This window comes from Dermochelys coriacea, chromosome 27 (genome assembly GCF_009764565.3).
Source record: "Dermochelys coriacea isolate rDerCor1 chromosome 27, rDerCor1.pri.v4, whole genome shotgun sequence".
In the NCBI taxonomy this organism is placed as follows: domain Eukaryota; kingdom Metazoa; phylum Chordata; order Testudines; family Dermochelyidae; genus Dermochelys; species Dermochelys coriacea.
Window position 1 is genome coordinate 11517485 of NC_050094.1, and position 12594 is coordinate 11530078.

Here is a 12594-nt window from a genome sequence, read left to right on the forward strand (position 1 = left end):
TATCTGTAGGGGAGGCCAAGGCCCTATGGACCCCAGGGTCCTGGCCTTGCCAGGAGGACGCCCCATCTGGATGCACCTCCCCTCCCCACCCAGTGTTTGAACCCTGTTGGGAGTCTCAGGGCCAGACCCTCATCTGGTGTAGATCAGTGGAGCTCTCTTGAGGTCAATTCCCTCCCCGTGCCCACGCATGCCGGTCAGGGATCCGATCCTCCATCTCTCTCTCTCTGCTCCAGCCTCCCACCCCCCAACCCTGGCAGTAGAGACCGGGGAATATTTAAAGAGGGATCTCAACCTTCAGGCTGTCCCTGAGGGCCTTTTCCTTCTTTGAGCCTCGTCCTCTCCTATCGGGGCCCTGGGTTGCCTGTGAATAATGAGTCTATTTGAGGCCCGCAGCCGCTTGCCGGTACAGCGGCCCATGACGGGACAGCGCTACTAATTCCATTCACCTTTGCTGTCCGCCCCCATCCGCCCCCTCTCATTTCCTCCCACATCTCTCTCCCCCTGGACAGCTCCCTAGTGGCTCCCCGCCCCCCCCCACAGCCCGGCTCACGGCCCTGGGAACAACAAATGAGACCATCATTGCTTGGGAGATGGAGACAGGCACAGAGATGAAAGGCAAGATAATGGGTTATTTCCATACCAGCTACCTGCCTGTATGTAGCTCTCCCTGCTGCACCGGCAGGATTACAATGGGGGCTCTGGCTTTTCGTACACAGGCTGGGAAGACAGAATCTCTCCCTCTTGTACGGGGCCCCTAGCTTCACAGTGCTTGATGAGCTGGGATAGGGACACATTGCCAGGGAAACCGAGGCACAGAGTGATAAGGGGCGAGGATTCCAAGAGGGTACATATACACGGCCATGGGAACAGCCTCCCTCCCAGCCCGGTACACAGACTCATGCCAGCGTGCTGCAAAGAGCTGTGTGGATGTCCCGGCGGGACTGCCCGGCTTGCTCCCACCTCAGGGCCTGACTACGCAGCTCCGCGGGTGCTGAGCTGTCTTGCAGATGTGGCCATTGGAGTCACAATGGGAGCTGAGGGGTAGCAAAGTGGCAAAACTCTAGCTCAGAGTGACACACAGTGCCCATGAAAAGCCAGGCACTGAACTCAGGTCTTCTGAATCCCAGCCCAGTGTCTTATCCACAAGACCATCCTCCCTCCTCGTCATCCCACTGAAGTTTTTCTCTACAAAGTGGCACCAAGAGGTGACCCAGACCCCAGATTCCCCCACCTCCATAACCTGCCTGATGCATTAACCAAGGTCCAACAGCAGGAAAGACTCAAGAAAAAGAACTCAGGAGTCCTGAGGCCCAGTCCCCAGCTCAAACATCTCTATTGCTGGCTCATATTCTAGTGCTCAGAGCCAATTACTGCATCTCAGGACTCCTGGGTTCTAATTCCCGTCTCTGCCACTGCTGTGTGACTGTCGCCTCTCTGTGACTCAGTTTCCCCACCTGGAAGAGGGGGATCCCAACCTGACTGACATGGCAAACCCAGGAGTCAGTCTCCTCATCCCATCATTGCTGGGAAGCTGACGATCCAAGTCCGGCTCCTTACCTTGTTTCCGTATCCTTGGCGGGCACGGGAGGGCTGAACCCTGACAGGGGTCGATCCCCAGGGCCTGGGAAGAGTTCGGGGGGGCCCGAGGAGCTGGGGTTCCGGGGCTTGCTGACGGGGCTCTCCATGAAGACCGAGGAGCAGGAGTCTTTGCGGAAGGACTGGCGGACGGGCGAGGACCTGCTGGACGGCCCCGAGTAGGGGCTGTGAGGGCTCTGCCCCTGCTGGACATCCACCAGCCGGCCATCGGCCATCTTCTGCGGCGAGGACGGGGGCATGCGGAAGCTGAGGCTGGGCCCGTAGGCGTCGCTGTAGATCTGGGTGTTGGGCTTGTACAGGCTATCCTCCAGCTCCGTCTGCAGGGCAGCCGCTGAGTAGGTGCTGAGGGAGCGGACCGAGCCCCGTTTGTAGAGCCCCCCGGCGTAGGTGAAGGGGTCGCCCATGCTGGCCAGGGACTGCGTGGAGGTGATGCTGAGCCGGCCCTCGTGCACCATGCCGTAGGGGTCAGCGTACAGCCCCTCGTTCTTCACCAGCACCATGTTCTTGCCGGCCAGGTCTTCGTCTGGCTTGACGTCCCGGCGCTCCAGGATGGCGCTGGGGCTGGGCGACACACCCGGGGCGGGCGGCAGGTTGGAGAGGCGCTCGCCGTGGTGCACGGGGCTGCCGGCATAGGAGGGCGGGCGCCCGCCGCTGTAGGACATGCGGGAGCGGGACGGGGAGGAAGACTGGAGCACGGGCGGAGGGGAGCCGGAGGTGAGGTGGGAAGCTGGGGACATGGTGTTCAGCCGGCGGGTGGGGGACGACTCCCTGGAGGTATAAACCATCTCCCGCTGCAGGGAAGAGAGAAGTGCCACCGAGTCTGTAAGCACTCACCCCTCTTGCAGGGCAAGCCCCAGGCCCACTATCTGGGGCAGCCTTGCCTGGGAGGAACCCTTCCAGAGCAGGGCTCGGAGACCCCCAAAAAGGGGTTGTTTGTCGGGTTGCCGAGACCAGCTGCCTTTGCGTATGTGGTGCACATGCATGTGACAGTACCTCTCTCATCCCTGCAAGGGGAGTACCCCTGCTGTACCCCCATTCTCCCTGGCGACCCCCCCTAGATGTGCTGGCGGTCCATATTTCATATACTGAGCTGCGAGAGGTGATGGTCACTTGCACATGGGGTGGTTTAGAGGGCAAACGAGACTGGGAAGACACAGGACAGGAGGGCGGGGATACCAACACTGCCTAGCTCCCTCCTCTCCGCGGCAGCCCATAGCATGGGGCCAAGTGCCAGTAGCACAGAAAGGCCCCGATCCTCTGTTGCCAGCCGCAGGATGGCCATGTCTTGCGCCCACTTTGCACTAGTGTAAAGGGCTGCACAGGGGGCAATGGAGAACCAGGCCTAGAGTCTGTAGTACGGGGGTGATCTTGTGCGCACACACACACAGACTCTCACACACACTGCTGCTTCTCGCATAAGTAACTGGGATTGGAGGCTGAGGGTTAAGGGAGGGGAGCTCTACGGGGTGTGAGCTGCTTGTTTGTAAACATCGATGCTTTCAAACACACACAGGCACGTGCTGTCAGCAGAGCCAAATAATCCCCCCCCCACACACACACACGCACACAAACACACACACGCACTGTGCAATCAGGAGACACTGCCACAGGGACTTAGAGCCCAGGGAAGATCACACAAAGTGGGGAGGGTCAGTAGAGGCAGCTGTGGCCAGAAGGCAGATCCTGGAGTAAACCCAGAACCCCTCACCCACTCCTGGCAAGACCAGAACGCCAGATCCCAGTGCAAGCCCAGCCTTCCCTCCCCACTCCTAGGATGAGACTGGACTGCTGGATCCCAGGGCAAACCCAACCCCTGAAGAACCAGGCCCCCCCCTTGGCCTTCACCCTGATGCACCCCAGAAATGAAGATCAGCAGCATCCCACACACCCGGGCAAATTGCAGCTCCCTCGCTCTCTCTCCAGGAGCACAACAATTTACTCTGATTAATACCCTAATCAGCATGTTTATGACTCCACTGCCAGGGCTCAGATCATCCAATCTCCTAAAGCAACCCATAACAGCGCTGCAGCTGGGGCTGACAAATGGGAGCCCATAACTCCTTCCACAAATACACCCAGGCACCAGTGTCCCCTAGTCCCCGTGACTCTCACACAAGCAAGGGGTGAGTGGGTGGGTGCGTGCGTGCGCATTTGCTGGCACCATTCTTCCCTGGCCCCATGGAAATGGGGTACTTCTTCCCCCTCCCAGATGGAAAAGTTGGGACAGCCCCTCCCTGGGACAGCCCCCTTCATCCACCCTCTCCTTACCCTCAGGTCACCATTGGTGATGTGCGAGGCTGGGAAGGAGGCGTAGAGGGGCTCTTTGCGGTAGATTTTGATGATGCTTCTGTCCTGGATGTCCCTGAAAGAGAAGGCAAAGCAGTGAGCTGGGCACCCCAGTGGCAGTGCAGATTGCTAGCCCCTGGATTGCTCCAGCCCCTGGACCACCAGCAGCAGCCCTCTCGCTCCGTGCTAAAATGAGAGTAAACAAATCTCAAGCGTCAGGACGTCCGTCTGCTGCGGGGTCAGGGAGGGATGGGCCACGCAGGCCACACTGGATGATCAGCCAGGGCATGTGCACAAAAGAGGAGTTCCCCTTGCATCTGGGAATTGGCCGAGGCTGATTCACCCTGGCACACACACTGGCGTTGTCACCATGCGGGGAGCAAACCTGAGTCGGAATTCTGAGCCCACCTGGAAGAGAATCTCTGTCTACCCCACCCCCGGGCCCCACTGAGCGCGCCTGCTGCCCCCACCTCTCCCGGGGGCCCTCACCTGACATCCTCCAGCTCGTAGAAGACATTGCGCGACTCATCCTTGATCAGGATGGCGGTGTTGGACGATTTCAGCATCCCCATGGTGAGCTTCTGGGGGAACATGTGGACGATGAGAGCATGCAGTGTGTCCATGCTGCTGATCTCGTGGGTGATGTGGACACGCCTCGTCTCATCCCCGAACTGCAGGAAAAGGATCCCTGGAAATGGAGACGAGAGAGAAGGGGAGAAAGGGGGGAAAACACAGCTCCGAGCAGCCACTGACTGACAGCACAGCAGCCCAGTATGTTGGGCATGGGGCTAGGAATCAGGAGACCTTGGTGCTAGTCCTGGCTCTGTGCCTCAGTTTCCCCATCTCCTTTGGGGTCTATAGACTCCAGATTATTGTTATTACTCTATATTCACACCCAGCCCAGTGCCAGTAAAACCCTGCTCAAGCCAGGGAAGAGTGACATAAATTAAAGTCCAGTATCTCACCTAAAAATGAAGTGCTAGTGACCTGGGCTTAGCCACAAACTTCCTACCCAGATCCATAGTTAACCCTTCACAAACCAGGAAGATCTTTGGCTCCAGGGCTGCGGCTGTACTCGACACCATTGGAAAGCTGATTTCTAGCCCTGGCCAGTCCACAGGGATCATTCTGATCATCATCTTCCCCCCGCCCCACACACTCTGCATCTCAATACTTCCCCAGCCACTCCCGAAAAGTAACAATGACCTCCAGCGCTTGTCCTCTGGGAGATTCCAGCTGCTGCCACCCCAGGGGAAGGAACACTCATCAGCCGCAGGTGTTCTTGGGACGCTTAAAGGGGGAGCAGATTGCATTTCTGGGCCCCAGCAGCCGGGGTTTGCCCAACTAGAGCCTTGTGCGGTTGGTGGGCATGCGGTGGAGCTGATGGGCCAGGGAACAATAAGTGAACAGCATTTGCAGATCAGAAAAGTCAATGGCTGGCCTGATGAGCACCTGGCTGATGGGGGGCTTTAGGAAGAGGTTTCTGTTCCTACTGACAAAGTAACCCATACTTGCCTTCAACAGGGTTTCTTGCACAATAGCTGGCACAATACAGACAACGGGCCCCTGGTCTGATCCAATCCAGTGTGGTCATTCCTAGGTATCCTACCATTGATCCCTGCCCCCCTGACACATACTAATGCCATGGGTCAAAGGCACAACCCCCTAGCGCTGGTGTGAAAGGAGTATCTCCCTCCGCTGTCAGTAAGTAGCAGGCTGTTGTAGTCCGTTAGAGGCAGCCACTAGAGGGAGACAGGAGCACACACAGTCAGCCCCCCCTCCCCCGTCTCACTGATGGATTCTGCCAGCCTCAGCTCCCATGGCCCGCGTAGGTGGGGCGAAGGGTTAAAACGCCCCCGAGGGAGACCCAGTGGGGGCCGGCCTGCGGTACCTGGTGACCGGAGCTTGGTTTGGCTGGTGGAGCGGGACAAAGGCAAGCTTTGCCGGAACCGGTTCATCCTGTTGAATCCAATGGGCAGCTCGGCTTCAGACATGGTTTCCAGGGACTCCGCTGAGGCGAAGGAGAGTTTGGCTTGATCGGCCAGGGCGGGCTGGGAGCCCTGGGAGTGCCGTGAACTTCTTGTCTGGAACAGAAGAGACGAGCCGTCAGAGAGCGCACCCCGCCCCTGGACTACCCAGAGCTCACGGAGCGACGGGGTGCCCGGGGCAGCATGTTCCATTCTACACCCCATGGGGCAAGAGCACAGTGCCTCCCCAGGCAGCACTGGCGAGCTGCAGGCTCGGTCTCACCCAAGGAGGCAGCGTCAGGAGCGTGTTTTGCTCTATACACCATGTTGAACCAGCCCGGGGCCGTGCTCCAGACTCTACACTTCAGTGCAAGGCCACCCTGCTCTCTTGTTTGAAGCAGGTAAGACCATCTCGGCTCTCTCCGCTCTGTGCGAGTGGGCAGTCTGCATTCTCAAGCCTCCGTAGCAGCTCCTTCATTTTGTATGTGTGTTTCAGGGTGACACTGTGTTACCAGGGATCTTGAAAACCACCCAGTTACGTGTTATGTAATTTACAGACAGTCTCTTTGCACTCCAAACTCCTCTGAGTCCTTCTATCTCCCCAGTTACAATCAAGACAGGAACGGCCGCCTGGCAATGGGAACGGCCGCCTGGCAACGGAACTGCGGGGCTTTGGAATAATTTTAGCCATTAAAGGAGGGTCGCCAAAGGAACTAGCTCCCAGGAAGCTTCAATGCCCAGGTTATTCTGGAAACAAAGCACCGGCAAGGTTTATGGCTGCATGAGCGGGGCGGACGTAATGGGACTGGGTTTACAACAGTAAACGTTTAATATGCCAGGAGTCCAATTTCACACAGCCAAACACATACCCCCGTCGAAAGGCTCAGCCTGTGGGCGGGGGCTTTCTGCACAAACATCGGTAAACCCTGCATGCAGTGTGCATATATTCCTAATAGGAACAGAGCGTACCAGGTATATGCATTGTATAAGTCAATGAATTTTGACACACTATCCCCAGGGAGAGAAATATACCCACACTGGGAATACGCTGATCCCATCGGCACAAGGATCTGTATCGGAGCTGCTCTGCAAATGCATTGGGCACCCACAGCTGCAGCTGAAGTCCTAGGGGGCTGCAGGTGCAGACCATCTCTGGTTAATCAGCCCTGGGGTGAATATAAGGGAAGCTTTTCCACAAATGTCCATACAGATTTTGGAATGAATTCCCATTGCTAATGGGTTCCCTTTCTATGGACATTATAGGATTTGAATTACGGTAGTGCCTATAGACCCCAGCTGAGACCAGGGCCCCAGCGTGCCAGGCGCTGTATAGATCCTAACTGAAATCAGGGCCCTGTTGCGCCAGGTGATGTACATGCGCAGAGTCAGAGACAGTCCCCGCCCCAGAGAGTTTATAAGCAGGTGTCTCAAATTGGACATCCAAAATGAGTGAGCATGTGATACGCCCCGATGATGAGTTGGTGTCAAAGCCGGGATTGGAACCCAGGAGTCCTGCTCCCATTGTCCCTGAAGACAGACACATGACATGCTGCTGAATCCTGCTGTGGCTTGCACCCACGGAAACGCCAGGATCTTGCCATGTGGCTATGACTCAGTATGGAAACCGGCTGGCTGTTGATCTCCAGGAATGCAAAGCTTGGTTTTAAACAGTAGACTCATCAAACACAGAGAACAAACACCCCCTGAGGTGTAGGAAAGGGGACATAGAAGGGGCAATATCTCTATTTTAAGATCATTTCATAATGGGGGGAGAGGCTGATAACAGCCATAATCATCATTTAAATTAGGCATTAATTGGAAACTTTAATTAATCCTGGGGCATGAGGATGTTTTATGGGTTGAAAACATTCTCTCTGTAAATAACTGCCAGAAAATTGGATAAAGAAAAGATGTACTTGTGGCACCTTAGAGACTAACAAATTTAGTGGAGCATAAGCTTTCGTGAGCTACAGCTCACTTCATCAGATGCATTCCTTCCGATGAAGTGAGCTTTAGCTCACGAAAGCTTACGCTCAAATAAATTTGTTAGTCTCTAAGGTGCCACAAGTACTCCTTTTCTTTTTGCGAATACAGACTAACACGACTGCTACTCTGAAACCAGAAAACTGGATGTAATTTACACTGAGACAAAGCAGTCGGCAAAACGGGCGTTTAAACTGCAAACGGCAAGAAAACGGTTTCTCACTTTGAAGGGCCTGATCCTGCCGGCTGGGAGCAGGATCGGAGCCAGTGGGCCGGATCCAAAGCCTGGAAGGCTAATGGGAGTCTCTCATCTGGGCTTTGGTCCTGGCCCCAAGAGAGGTACGCTGGGGAGAGGGATGGGAGCTGGCTGCCGCACTGGGCACACTGGGATGGATTGTATCTGTGCTGCCCTGTGGCGTTTAGCATGAGGGAGACATTTGGTACCCAGTGGGCAGCCGTATCTGGGCCAGACTGGCTGCTGGGGCCACGCTGCACCTTTCAGCACAGCCGAGCACTTACTGTGCCGTGTTTGTTATCTGCTCACGAGCACACGTACACAGGATGAGATCCAATCTGTGACCGGGGTGGGAGGCACAGGGCGATGGCCGGGGCTGAGATTCCCATTGATCTTCACGAGCAAGAGGGCGAGTAACGCTCAAGAGGCCATGTCAGGAACAAGTTGTTGGTCTGTTCCTCCCGCCTCAAGACAAGTATCGCTCGGGCCACAGTCAGAACTAAGCCTGCACAGGCCCCATGTCCCGTCTGCTCCCGCGGCAGCTGGGCCACTCTGGCTCAGCCGGAGGGCTTACAAGCGTCTCTCGTCATTTCTCTCCAAATCAGATGAATCCACAAGACTTTCCCCGGCCCTTTTCTCCCGCCCTGCCCCTGGTGCAGTCCTTTACCCCAGGAAAAGGGGAGTGCAACTGGCATGGTAAACTGCCACCGCTCTCATTGAGTAGCATTTCATGCCCATGTCACGCCAGGGTGCATGATGCCACGAGACACAAGGCTGTGGAGAATCAGGCCTGTTTTTTTTCTGTTTGGAGGCCAATTCTATTTCAGAAGCAAGCCAACCAGCCCACTTTTCTAGCTAAGCTGTAAATACCACCACTATTAAAGGGCTATGAAGGGTGTTCCAGTTATTAAGGCATGGATTGAGGAGATGGGTCTCAGTATCTGGCTCTGCCACCGACTTCCTGTGTCTCCTTGGGCACTTTGAGCCAGGTCCTCAAAAGTAATTCAGCTCCTAACTCCCACTGGTTTCAACAGGAGTTAGGCCCCTACATACCTTTGGGGATCCAGACCTAATCTTGGGATGTCTCCGTTTCCCATCTCTAAATTAGAGATAATTACGCTCCATTTCTGGTTTTCCTATTGAAATTTTAAGCTCTCTAGGCTAATGGCTCTCAACCTTTCCAGAATACTGGCCCCTTTCAGGAGTCTGATTTGTCTTGCCTACCCCCAAGTTTCACCTCACTTAAAAACTACTTGCTTACAAAATCAGACATGTCACAGCCTACTTGTACTGGAAAATTGCTGACTTTCCCATTTTTACCATATAATTACAAAATAAATCGATTGGAATATAAATATTGTACTTACAGTTTGATGTGTAGTATATAGAGCAGTAGAAACAAGTCACTGTTTGCATGAAATTTTAGTTTGCACTGACTTTGCTAGTGCTTTTTATGTAGCCTGCTGTAAAACTAGGCAAATACCTAGACAAGTTGATGTACCCCTGGAAGACCTGTGCGTACCCCCAGTGGGTACATGGACCCCGGGTTGAGAACCACTGCTCTAGCGCAGAGACTGTCTCTCTCGGTATTGTACAGCGCCTGGCACAATGGGGCCCTGATCTCAGCTGGGGTCTCCAGACACCATTATAAAATACCAAGCACTTGTTGATTCTCCTCCCTAGATCTCAAGATGGTTCACGAAGGTGGGTGAGTTAGACTAGGGAGGCGGAAGGCTCTGCCCAGCTTGGGGAAGCAGTTCTCCCACAGTGAAGGTACACACCCACACAACCTTAACTCTGCCCCCTGGAGCGGGCAACAGTCACTGGGAATGATTTGCCTACGCTCCAGCTACACTGACTGTACTCAGTGTCGCTGTATTGATGGTTGTTTTCCAGCAGCACGTCCCTTTCTTTCTCTCTGCCCCTTGTCCCCCCACTCGCCCACCAGCTGCTTTCTACCCAAGCCCCTCTCCACTACTTCCTTGCCCCTCGGTACTCCCAGACTCCCCTAAAGCGAACCCAAGCCTGGACCGAACCATCAAACCGACAAGGCTCTGGAAGGCTTTGAAGGGAGGGATAACGGGTTTGCACACGTCCAAGTGAACTTCCCTCCCCATCCACTTATTTTGTCTGGAGAAGAAAATAAAAATAGATTGAACCAAGGGGGGAAAATATGTCTCTGGCGCTCTATCTGCATGACAATACAGGCCTCATTAGCAGAGTGATTGCTGTTGCTATGCTAGCATCTTTGTTGCTAAGGGTTTTAGTGTGGGAGCCGCTCAGTGTGTCTGGTGAGCTCCAACATGCTTTCAAAACTGGTCCAGATAGTTGTGTGGGGAGGCATTAGTTGATTTGAGGGAGCGGGGGTTCACAAGCAAGGCGTGGTACATCCAGCTGTTCTGGGGGAGTTGATTTCCCACAGTTGACCAGGTTTCAATTGACCCGGAGTAATTAACCCCATCCAAAGAGGCTAATTACAGCATCCGTTTTAAAAAAAACACGGGAGCTTGGAAATTAATTGATTTCAGGGCCAGAAGGGGCAATTTTCATCATCTAGTCTGACCTCCTGCCTAGCACAGGCCAGGGGATTTCACTTAGCCCCAGCATGATGTCATCGGGTCCTAGGTGGGGCTATGACATCACAGCTAGATTTTTTTGCCTCTGTTTTCACTAACAAGGTCAGCTCCCAGACTGCTGTGCTGGGCAACACAAAATGGGGAAGAGATGGCCAGCCCTCTGTAGAGATAGAGGTGGTTAGGGACTATTTAGAAAAGCTGGACGTGCACAAGTCCATGGGGCCGGACGAATTGCATCCGAGAGTGCTGAAGGAATTGGCGGCTGTGATTGCAGAGCCCTTGGCCATTATCTTTGAAAACTCGTGGCGAACGGGGGAAGTCCCGGATGACTGGAAAAAGGCTAATGTAGTGCCCATCTTTAAAAAAGGGAAGAAGGAGGATCCTGGGAACTACAGGCCGGTCAGCCTCACCTCAGTCCCTGGAAAAATCATGGAGCAGGTCCTCAAAGAATCAATCCTGAAGCACTTAGAGGAGAGGAAAGTGATCAGGAACAGTCAGCATGGATTCACCAAGGGAAGGTCATGCCTGACTAATCTAATCGCCTTTTATGATGAGATTACTGGTTCTGTGGATGAAGGGAAAGCAGTGGATGTATTGTTTCTTGACTTTAGCAAAGCTTTTGACACGGTCTCCCACAGCATTCTTGTCAGCAAGTTAAGGAAGTATGGGCTGGATGAATGCACTATAAGGTGGGTAGAAAGCTGGCTAGATTGTCGGGCTCAACGGGTAGTGATCAATGGCTCCATGTCTAGTTGGCAGCCGGTGTCAAGTGGAGTGCCCCAGGGGTCGGTCCTGGGGCCCGTTTTGTTCAATATCTTCATAAATGATCTGGAGGATGGTGTGGATTGCACTCTCAGCAAATTTGCGGATGATACTAAACTGGGAGGAGTGGTAGATACGCTGGAGGGGAGGGATAGGATACAGAAGGACCTAGACAAATTGGAGGATTGGGCCAAAAGAAATCTAATGAGGTTCAATAAGGATAAGTGCAGGGTCCTGCACTTAGGATGGAAGAATCCAATGCACCGCTACAGACTAGGGACCGAATGGCTCGGCAGCAGTTCTGCGGAAAAGGACCTAGGGGTGACAGTGGACGAGAAGCTGGATATGAGTCAGCAGTGTGCCCTTGTTGCCAAGAAGGCCAATGGCATTTTGGGATGTATAAGTAGGGGCATAGCGAGCAGATCGAGGGACGTGATCGTTCCCCTCTATTCGACACTGGTGAGGCCTCATCTGGAGTACTGTGTCCAGTTTTGGGCCCCACACTACAGGAAGGATGTGGATAAATTGGAAAGAGTACAACGAAGGGCAACAAAAATGATTAGGGGTCTAGAGCACATGACTTATGAGGAGAGGCTGAGGGAGCTGGGATTGTTTAGTCTGCAGAAGAGAAGAATGAGGGGGGATTTGATAGCTGCTTTCAACTACCTGAAAGGGGGTTTCAAAGAGGATGGCTCTAGACTGTTCTCAATGGTAGCAGATGACAGAACGAGGAGTAATGGTCTCAAGTTGCAATGGGGGAGGTTTAGATTGGATATTAGGAAAAACTTTTTCACTAAGAGGGTGGTGAAACACTGGAATGCGTTACCTAGGGAGGTGGTAGAATCTCCTTCCTTAGAGGTTTTTAAGGTCAGGCTTGACAAAGCCCTGGCTGGGATGATTTAACTGGGACTTGGTCCTGCTTTGAGCAGGGGGTTGGACTAGATGACCTTCTGGGGTCCCTTCCAACCCTGATATTCTATGATTCTATGAAACACGAGACTCCCAACCTCTCTCGGGACAGGTCACCTCTATGGCTGCATTTACTCCATTTGTACCTTATCCGCACAGCCGGGCGACTGATGCGAGCTCAACTCTGCTACCAGGAATGGGCCCTTAAGGGGAAGGTACCGAGATGGGCCTGGGGCAGCCCAGCTGCGGCTCCTTGCTTTGACGCCTAAGTACTTTGCCA

The 12594-nt window shown here is 54.1% G+C and overlaps 1 protein-coding gene across 17 annotated transcripts in view; it reads right to left on the reverse strand.

The window, feature by feature from the left end:
- SRCIN1 (SRC kinase signaling inhibitor 1) overlaps positions 1 to 12594 on the reverse strand; it is a 177502-nt gene that overhangs the window by 34112 nt on the left and 130796 nt on the right. For all 17 annotated transcript variants that reach the window (XM_043503287.1, XM_038385619.2, XM_038385629.2 and 14 more), the window contains 4 exons: positions 5774 to 5966; positions 4372 to 4570; positions 3865 to 3958; positions 1558 to 2387 (listed from right to left, as the gene is read on the reverse strand). In XM_043503287.1, coding sequence (XP_043359222.1) covers positions 1558 to 2387; positions 3865 to 3958; positions 4372 to 4570; positions 5774 to 5966 — 1316 coding nt within the window. The remainder of the gene's footprint in view (positions 1 to 1557; positions 2388 to 3864; positions 3959 to 4371; positions 4571 to 5773; positions 5967 to 12594) is intronic.